The 10,377-nt window shown below is 40.5% G+C and overlaps 2 protein-coding genes across 2 annotated transcripts in view; one reads left to right on the top strand and one right to left on the bottom strand.

Annotated features, from left to right (window-relative positions):
- Window positions 1-538: 538 nt before the first annotated feature.
- On the bottom strand, window positions 539-1,676 carry LOC144649608 (uncharacterized). Its single transcript, XM_078509134.1, has one exon. It carries the CDS (start codon window positions 1,464-1,466, stop codon window positions 720-722), a length of 747 nt encoding a protein of 248 aa, XP_078365260.1. The 5' UTR covers window positions 1,467-1,676; the 3' UTR covers window positions 539-719.
- A 45-nt stretch (window positions 1,677-1,721) lies between these two features.
- The window catches only part of LOC144648182 (uncharacterized), a 53,485-nt gene continuing 44,829 nt past the window's right edge, over window positions 1,722-10,377 (top strand). Inside the window, exons 1-4 of the mRNA XM_078507810.1 lie at window positions 1,722-1,775; window positions 2,036-2,122; window positions 2,205-2,326; window positions 2,590-2,671. Of these exons, the coding sequence (XP_078363936.1) occupies window positions 1,722-1,775; window positions 2,036-2,122; window positions 2,205-2,326; window positions 2,590-2,671 (345 nt within the window). The remainder of the gene's footprint in view (window positions 1,776-2,035; window positions 2,123-2,204; window positions 2,327-2,589; window positions 2,672-10,377) is intronic.

Here is a 10,377-nt window from a genome sequence, read left to right as displayed (position 1 = left end):
AAAAACCCCCCAAAAAAAAATTTATCTTTTCAAGGGCAACGTTTCTTCAATCAGTATATAAAAGTAAAAGGATGTCGTAATACTTAAAGCATTTGTCATTATTATTCGGAGAACTGAAATTTGCATACGTAATTACTCACCCAACCCACAAAACTACAAAGTTTCCTGTTGAGATTTTCTGTTTGCAAAGAATGGTTTGTTTCTGTTATGTGTTTGGCGTTTTATATCGCAAGCCAAGCTGGTAAACACGCAATGCATAATGCAACGAGTACAGAACTATACGAACTCATGTTTTGAAGTAAACCAACAAAACTTGTATCACAAACTTTTCAAGGGCTTTTATTTTAGTAGTACATCGACACATGTTTACATATTTAATTGAATTTTCTTGCACACGGTAACTTTAAGTCACATCATTTGAAACATTAGAATATTAGGGCATACTATTTACAGTCATTTTTTCTGTCCATATTATTGTATTTAATACTTGGTCGTTTGTAAACTCCCAAAAACATTTTAAAGCTTACATTGTCTGGTCGTTTGTAAACTCCCAAAAACATTTTAAAGCTTACATTGTAAGAAATGGGTGCCGAGAAAATTGGCACAAATAATTCAGTTGACTCGTGGCCAGGTTTGGCAATGAAAACACCGCCTCGAATTTCAGGCAATAAGTTCTTTGTCAATTCGTAAATGTACATTAATCTTGCAAAGTTCCAAAATCAAGAACATCGCACCTCTTCTTCGTAGCGTGCTGTAAGATTTCTAGCCATTACTGTGTACTGCAGAAACGTTTCAAACAATTCTGACAACTTTTGCTGCAATTTAGGATCTGGGAGCTCGAAATTCTGGGATCCCGACAACAGTTCCGTTCGAAGTTTCTTCAGTAAAACAAACACATCGTACAAAGTTTTGGTTTCTTCGTCGAATTGAGGCATCTGGTCGCTCACACTGTGGTCGCGAAGAAGACAAGGAAACAGCATCGATTTCTCCAAGGATTCAACTTCATCCGCGAACTTCTTGATTGCTCCAAGCAGGCAACTTTCAGAATGAAACATTGTCCTGGTTTTAAAGTCTTGGAAAGAAGGCAGCTCGTGATTGGGACCGAGATTTAGAGTTGAATTCTTGATGTATCTTGCTACCAAAGCGAGCTGGTTCAAGCGATGGCAGGAATCTTGTATTTCCCGTTCTAACGGAACATCTTTCGCTTCGTTTTCGATCGGTGTACCATGCTCGAGTGACAGCTTGATTCGCAGCGCCTTCACCATGAAATAGAAAGCTCTCATGTTCATGTTGTTTTGTAGATACGAGTCTGCAGCAGTCGCCGGCATCAAGTCCTTTACAGGCAAATCTATCAACTTCATAGGGATCAGAACTGTGTTATCCATCAAATCAACCGTGTGCAAAAATTGCTCCATTACAGCAACGAACGAGTGCTCAACGGATTTCAAACGCCACAGCGATTCCATTTTGTCGTATCTTCGAGGTCGCTTGCTGAAGGATTGTGAAACGCTGACAGGTGCAAACGGAAGAATTTCGATTTGTTTACCTCACCTAACTCGAGTATTTAGGAAAGGAAGCTTACTTCTTCGCTTCGTTGAAGTCAAATGGCATCCAGAAATTAGTGAGCTGGGCAAGTCATCCGTACTTGAAATCCGTATCTACGATATTTCTTTGTTATTTTTCTCAAACGTGACATCTCTTTTTTTTCAAAATGGCGCCTAATGGAATCGTCCGCTGGTCGGATAAACAGCACCCGCGGGCCCTGGCGCGAGCAGGTACGTGGTGTAACAGATATAGAAAGGTTTATTCACGCGAAGTCACGAGTTCTACAACAACAGTCACAACATGCACATCTTCCTTGCTTTACCTTTCTTTCTCAATTAAACGTAGAGCTCTAAAATAAAACACCGAATAGGCAACCGAATACGAATAAACGATGGCTTTCATGACACAAGAACCAAACGGAACGCGTTCGATCCCGGGGCGTGGATACTTCAATTACCAAATATGAAGTATCTACCACGCAACCCTCTAGTTGCCGCTGGTCAAGGCTTTCGTAGACTCAACAGCCGGGAAAGTTCGCGGGAAGGCGGGAAGACTTGAGAGGAAGACATGTTGTTCGGTGAGAGAGTGCAAACTTTAATGCACAATGCTCGGCTTGTAAGATGAGTTTAACTTATCTTTTGGATACATTTTTCCTCCAGGTTACTGCACTAAACCTCTGGACGCTTACGACTCCTTTTGAACTGTCACCCAGTGGACTGCAGCGGATGAAAACTTTGCCATGCCGCACCACACGGGCAAAACAACTGAAACGTTTTCCGAGGTAAGCTCACGAATTTAAGTTTTCTTTCGAAGCCTTTAAAAACTTGCGAAAGCCTGTTACATGTTCTAGAAATCGGTTGTTTATTTCTTTGAATATGGTGCTCAATGACCTTGTTTTCGTAACTGTTGTCAGGTCCAACTTGTCTTATCTGACAATGTGCCCAGTAAGGTTTACGTTACTCTTCAAAGAAGACACGCCCATACAAATACCAATGCACGAAGTGATAATATTGATTTTGATACAGAAGTTTTTGCATGTTTTAGACTCGAAGACGCCACTAAAAGAAGAATTGGTTCTACTTCACCTACCTTTGAGTTGCACTTGGTTCAAGAGTTCGGCAATTAGGTGCGTTCCTTTACGTATTTTTAATCTGCTTTTAACGCAAAACTTAACAACTTCTCAACCTTTCTCTTGTTTTATCACTCATTCAGTAAGTTTTTAATTTAATTTTTTCCGAATATTGATTTTTTACTTGTTTACTTCAAATACGAGCTTTCAAGGTCGTAAAAGATTTTGAATTTCGTGGTATTTGCTTTCACGATATTGGACTCATGCAAGGGCTAGAGTAAGGCCTGATTCACACTAGTGACATAACGACATAACAACATAAAGAAAGTTCAATTCTTTCCTTATGTCGTTATGCTTAGGTCATTATGTTCCAACTATGTCGTTATGTTATGTTGTTCACACCGGTGACATAAAACATCAATGTAAGGTGTTTTTGCATTTGCGTGACCTTGCCGTTATGTCGCTAGTGTGAACCAGGCCTAATTTCGCGGGTTTTATTGCAATTAACACCTGCAAGTTAATGTAAAATAAAAAAATATATATATTTTCCTAGAAAAACATAAGGAAGGGAAGTCTATAATGCTGTCAGCCATAACCAAGTTGAGTCATAATATCTGGAAAATGAGGTATTTAAATAATGAATGGTATACATGATCTGTGGATTTATTACTAAAATTTATTAATATTTTAAATAAAATGAGAAATATCTCTTCCAAGAAATATTTGAGGGAAGGAAGTTTACTGCCATTAGATATGATCAAGGTGAATGATGATAATTGGCAATTGGAGTTAATAAATGAATGATTTACATGAACATGTGATGAGCAAATTATTGTATTAATATGATCAAATGCACATTTAATACACCTTATTCGTAAATGGCAAAATATGCAAAAGAGTTTGGGTCATGGTAATACGATGAAGTGCCTGCGGTAGAATGTAGCGTGAATACGAATAGGTTTGCTGAAATTGAAGTTTTATTTTCTAAAACATGTGCTTGGCACGACAAGAGATTACAAAATTCCTGGGTGCGCATGCCTGTACGTGATGTCACGCTGGACAAACCGTGACATCCGCCTCTTTCTGTAAGTCAATGCTAATCAGACATGCTAAGTCAATGCTAATCCATAACAAATTAATCAACAGGGTTGTAGCTAAGAAATTTGTCTGCCGGTTAGCTTAAAAATTGAGGCGGCTAAAGAAGGTGCGAAGCGCCTTCTGCTGTCGGCGGAGCCAACGTGGGGGTAGGTATGGGAGGGGGTCGCCCCGTCCCATTGGGGGGTATGGGGGGTCTCCCCCAGGAAATTTTGAAAATTTTAATTCAATTTGGGGCACTTTGGTGAAATCTAGGGGCTCTTTTATGCAAAAAGAAACAACAATTAAAGAGAAAAAATTGTACATGTGTAGGCATTTTGTTATCTACCTTCCCTTGATATTGGGATTATCTATCATTATTTTATTTTTGAAATGAAATTCAATGCAAATAAAAATACATTTAACACAGGTTTTCAGAACCAGTTCGACTCTGACAAAAAATAAACCCAAAACACTCGGCTATAAGCCGAGGCACAATTTTTCCTTCAAACTATAAAACAATTCACATGCAGCAAATCACAACTACATGTATGCAATTGAAAAAACAACAAAAGAAATTACTGAGAAAAGATGAATTTATTTAGAACTGTACATACGCGTGACAAAAAATTCACCTGAGTTTAGAATCCAATCTCAAACAATCACGCATTCTTCTGAAGAATTAAGTGGTTATCGATCATCATACCAAAAGCTACTAGTTTTCAAACAACTAAACCTTCACATTCAAAGTTGTTGCTGAGGTAGAGACCGTTCAAAACAACTGAAAAATCGCAAGAGAATACAGGATTAATCTTCAGTTCGTTGCAATTTGCAAGTCGCCAGCGAACAGATCAAGTGAAGCAGGTGAACTTTAGATGTCATCAAAACGAAATGCCATGCTGTTGCCGGTCTTTGTCGAGTATTCTGAATCCACTAAAACTCTTCTGAAGTGGTTCCTTTTAGCAGAGAAGTCGTGGTATTAAAAGCTTTGAATTTTGAACAAAAATATTCTCGATCGAACAAACTATCCCACGTTTACGAGAGATCCAGGAGACCTGGTAACAAACTCGTTCCCAATCTTTCACAACGCCTTGAATGCGGGGGGCTACTAAGCTTCGTGTTGACAAGATGGCGGACGCAGAAAACGGAAAGAGGACACGGTAAACAAGTTCTCAAAACAAGCCTTTTTTTTAATTATTTTGAGGCATCGATATTCAAGGTAGTCAGGAGTTAATTCAACTTTTTTACTCAGAATATATGATTCTAAATCGAACGAGGGCGTAACTAAAGAACTGTTCAATGCCCTTCTAACCGAGTGTTCGCCAGCCAAAATTCAGCCGGCGATGACCTCTCCCAGCCGGCGAATTTCGCCGGCAGCCGGCGCTTAGCGACAACCCTGAATCAAGTGTTTATAGAAGGGCAACAGGAATAGTTTCATGGGGAAATAAGAGCCCAATGTCAATAAAATCTCAATAAAAGAGTTTTCTTTGTCCTTGTTTAGTCTTTAAATCTAGTTGGGATTTGTGTGACACGCCCGTCCTTGTAACCTGGCTCTTTGGTTGATAACAGGGTCCACTGGTTGCAACAACACCTGCTGGTTGGGGGTCGATCTGCATCTCTTTGCACGGTGGCTTGAAACACAGTGAGTGGTCAGCAGTCGGTGTACTGTTTGGCAGCTGGGGAGGTCAGGTTGTCTTGTCATTGGGTACGTTTGCGTCTTTGGAGTTGTCCACTGGGGTCACTGTACCGATAGATGGAGTGTTACTGCCGGTTGAGGAGGGTTTTTCACTCTGGCACCTTGGTCTCAGGTGTTCCCTAGTTCTCTGGTAGATCTTCCCTTGAATGTCAACCGTGTAGGTTCTGGGGCGCTCTATTGGCTGTGGCCTATTTAGCACAGTTCCTGGCTGCCAGGTATTCTTCAAGGTGTTCCAGACACTGGTTCTCGGGTGTTTAGGGCCTTCTGGTCAGTACCAGCCTTTCTGTCATAGAATACTGCTTGCCTCTCTTGGCGTGCCTGGTTCGCTTCTTGGTGGAGGTCATCATCCGGGTGTTTGGACTTAAGTGCACTTCGGCTCCTAGGAAGTGTTGTCTGGGGCTTACGTCCAAACAGCAACTCATGGGGTGATGGCATTTGGTCACTGAGGGGAGTTGTGCGATACATCCATAAGGCAGTGTAAAGGCCCAAGAATCGTGTAAAACAGAACAATAAAGCTGGGGAAAACAGACCAGCAAAGTTAATGTCAGTCAAAGACTCCTTATGTCGGAACTTGTAAGCCCATATTTAAATCTCGAATATGCAAGTCAACTAAAATGTGATCACTGTAAAATACCGCGATTGGCTCAGAGTCACTTCCTTCATCTTCATCACAGCTGTTTACACTTGAAGAATCACTTGTTTCTTCACTGTCATCATGCAAGTGGATCTCCTGGCCCTGGTACTCTGGACTTTGTACAATTTCATGGACTTGTTTAAGATGTTTCTTCATGCACACCTTCTGTTTTCTTGCAGTACATGCACTTAGCATGCGTAGCCGGGCATGAAGCATAGCTGTCATGTTTGTTTCCACATCTGAAACAACCACTGAATTTAAATTTGAACTTTGGTTTGCTGGCAGATGAGCTGTAGGGTTTAAAGCCATTGCCTGAATGACCTTTCCTTGAACTGCTTGCTGACTTTGAGCCTTCATATGAAGCTGCTTTCTTTTTGCTTCTTACAGAAAATAATTCAGTGTTCTCGTCCCCTTGTTTGATTACTTGCATCTGTGCCTTTGTGCTTTCTTCTGTTTTGGCTAGGTCATAGACCTGTTGAAAGGTAAGAGACTTACCTTTGGAGATGGCATCTTTTCTGACCTTGTCTGATTTTAGGTAAAAATCAATGTGTCACGAAGGGTTTCATCTTTGAATGCAGGATCATATCCACTGTTGGCCATTAGTGTTCGAGCTTTGGTTAGAAATTCTTCCAAGGGCATGTCATCTTGTTTAAGACATCTTAACTGGTACTATCTATGATAGTATTTGGTTGCTCTGTGGCTTTGTGTTTACCTCGAACTTCTCGAATATTGGCTTAAGCTTGAATTTGTCTGCTTCATCTTCCCACCTTGCTGTATTGAAGATCTCTAATCCTTTGTCGCCGGCCCACAGTTAGAGCAACCTTGCCTTTTGACTTTCTGGTTTGTTTGAAAGACGACCATCAAAAATAAGACTGCATTTCTGCATAAAGAGCTTATATCGCGTGTGGATATCTCCAGGTGTCGACCAATCCATTGAAGGAATCGTGAATTTTTCCATGACTGTTGTTTAAGAAGAGATACACCGTCAGTGTTTGAACCTGAATCGACTTGAAACTTGAAAATGGCAGTAAATCGAGTCGAGCAAATCGAACGTTGAAACTTAAAATATTTGAAGAAGTGATGTGAAAGGTTCGGTTGTTTTCACTTGAAGAGTTCCATATGCATTTGTAGCTTGAATTTTCAAAAAGATCCCGCTTCTGACACCATGAAATAGTACATATTCGAAGGTTTAATTCTTGAATCAAGGCAACATGGCCGCCATGTTTAGCTACATGTGTACAAGACTCGGTCCAGTCCTCTGCGGCTAATACAACAAGAGCGGGTACTATGACAATCATTTTGGTTACTGTCTTACAATCATGGTTTTTAATAATAATTTAATAATATTATTAAAAAATATTTGTTAATCAAGAAAAACTCTTTTTTTACTTTGAAAGCTAACAGAAACACCCAAATGTTCAAAATTTAGGGGAAAAGTATATATCCAGTACTCAACTTTAGTATGGTATTAGCCAGCAGTTGTGATCCTTCTGGATGCATAAGAATACATTACATACCCCGCAAAATATGCTCGGGCATGGCACATATGAAATTGGGGTTTCCTGTCCTTGGGAATATTTTTAAATTCATTCTCATGAATTTTTCTTATTCTTTTGCTGCAAACAGCACAATTTCCCCTATTTGGGAGCATTTGAGGCATATGTGCACCCACATTTTGGAGTCTCAGCTCCTCGTTTCTCGGTGCATTTGAGACCTTTGCTTGGGTGCGGGAGTTTCCTATCAGGCCCTCAGCTAACTCATACCTGAAGTCCAGGGCAACCCTCCCAGGTCTGTTAGTTCCCTCCCTTTCATGGCATTCAATAATAAAGGCATTGTGGATGGCCACTTCCACCTCAAGAAAAAGGATACGACGGTACCATTTCACTGTTTTTCTGATACAAGTGTAGTATCAGAGCATTTGATCTGCTTAACCAACTCCTTCCATGTAACTATTATAATCCTTCAACAGTGGAGGGCAAGGCACATCTCCACTTTCCCCTCCCTCTCCTGCCCCCCTACGCCTTACAACCCTTGCTCCAGCATTTGCCCGCAGTGGAAATTCAGGGGGGTGAATGGTAGACAAGAAGTATACAGCTTTATTGTCTAACCAAGCAACAGCAAGGATGGGCCCACTCATTCGCCACTGGTATGTGCCCCTAGCTAACCCCCTTATCCCCTCAAAGACAATTTCCTTTAGGAAATTCTTTTGTGAACCTTTGATGGTTCCACAAGCATAAATTTTCTTGTCATACAAGTACTGATAAAGATCCACGCTGGTGTAAAAACTATCAGTGTACAAGTGATGACCACAATTCTCCAACCCTGCACACAACTCTTTAACCACCCTTGTGGCTAAACCCACCTCTGCCCTTTCCCCTGGGTTTCTCCCAATATACAGTTGTTGTCTGTAAATATATTTACTCTCTGAATCAGCTAAAACCCAAAACTTTATGCCAACTGTCGAAATGACAGGCGCCCCTCCAAGTAATCATACATCCATCAATCGATATGTTTTTGTGGAGATCATAGGCATTTTCAAAGTTAGGAAAAATAAGTTTTAGAAATGGCCTTATTCTATGCAGTTTGTCATGTCCAGGTTGACCGGCAGGAACAATAACTGAATCATCAGAGACATGTAAATACCGTAAGATTTGAAAGAACCTATTTCTAGACATAACTTGGGCAAAGGATGGTACATTGGTTAACCATTTCTTCAGCCAGTGCATTTGAGCCTCTGGTAATTTGACAATTCCCATGGCAATGTTTAGACCAAAAAATGCTTTCAGCTCCTCCAAGGTAACATCCTTCCAACTCCCACCATCAGTACCAGCTGCTCTTTTTCTTTGTGCATTCAAATTAGTCATTGTCAAGATCAAATTCCACACATTATTGTCAAAAAACAGTTCAAAGTATTCTAATGCACTCGCCTGTCTTCTTTCACCTCTTCGTGTTGGTCCAACACTACTAGTAAAGTTTTTCAAATTTCTCCTTGTTTGTTCCTCTGACCAAACAAAATGTTGGCCGCCATCTTGGATTCTAGCTCCCCTCGCTCCACTGGCACCTCTTCGGCCTCTAAAACCATGAGTTTGCCCACGTGCATTGTCTATCTGTTGGCGAAGTTGTCTTGACCTCTCTTGTCACTCATTTCGCAGAAATTCACGGCGATCCACTTCAGATTCGCTCGAAGACTCGTTTTCTTCCTCCCATGAAGAAGGACTTTCGCCAGAAATGTCCCGATCTCTGACTGAATTTTCAGGAAATACGGCCCCATCGCCATAATCTTTGATTTCAGACTCTGATGAATCATAATCGATCTGAGTATTGTCATTGTCTCCTTCTAGCAACTCCAAAACCTCTTCTGTTGTAAAATCTTCGCTCTCTCACAGTCGCCATTTTTGAGTTATTTTTTCAAAAATAGCTCTTTAGTCGTCGTGTCCTTGTAATCAGTCGGTGGGTCAGTGAAGTATGTGTGTTTGTCACACCAATCAGATTTCAGGTACTATCAGAACCAATAAAATTGCAGTTTATAAAGGGGAAGCAATCTGACGTAGTCAGCAATTTCGTTCTAAGTTTTTAGATTAGAAGGAGGCGGAATCGGTGAGTTGTGATTTAACCCTGGATTAAAAACGTTTTTCGTAACGCCCGCCTGCTTACAACGCACACGCCGTGAGCAAAAGGCCCAACACTAACTTGTTATTCGTCTTATTCGAGCGTACGTTTGGAGAGGCTAGCTTTCCATTTGCACAAAGCAGATTTGAAGAATAATGTGGTCATTACTTTTGCCGTCCGCTTTGTGAAGTTCGTTGGGAAATTGGAAAGTTTGTTATGAAGTTGCCAAATAGGTTGCGAGTTTTTGAATCAAATTGTGAGCTTCGATACAAAGTTCCCAACTTCGGCCCGAAATTAATAAAACCTTCTATAATTATGTTATCAAAAAGGGCTTTCTACGCTAAACTGTTGCAAACAAATGTCATAAAAATAAAAAACTTTTATGTTCAGCGAGCCGTAAACACGTTGTCTCGAACAAATTAGTCTGTCGCGTCGCGTCGGCTTCGATTAAAATCAATAAACCATCCAGTTTCATCCGGTTTACAAACGCAGAAGACTTGAAATTGAAGACAGTGAAGATTATGCCTCACAGAAATCGTTAAATATGTGTGTTCATACAAAAAAGTTAAAATTTGACCAAATTTCTACCTGCATAAGATTTATTTATCGCCAAATCACTTGCGTGATCGCTGATGCGAAACGTTGTCTTGCACTTCAAGCTACTTCAACTTTCCTTGACAAGCTCTAAAATCTTCGAGTTCAGAAATTGCCATGACTTTCGAGCAACATGTCTTGTTTCTCCTCAACAAC

Source organism: Oculina patagonica, chromosome 4, assembly GCF_052425735.1.
Source record: "Oculina patagonica isolate OP01 chromosome 4, crgOcupat, whole genome shotgun sequence".
NCBI classification, from domain to species: domain Eukaryota; kingdom Metazoa; phylum Cnidaria; class Anthozoa; order Scleractinia; family Oculinidae; genus Oculina; species Oculina patagonica.
Note: the sequence above shows the minus strand (reverse complement) of the source record. Positions and strands in the feature narration are given on the sequence as shown.

Bases quoted from the DNA above. Each gene is read 5' to 3' on its own strand.
- LOC144649608 (XM_078509134.1), bottom strand. From the start codon at position 1,466: ATGGAATCGCTGTGGCGTTTGAAATCCGTTGAGCACTCGTTCGTTGCT.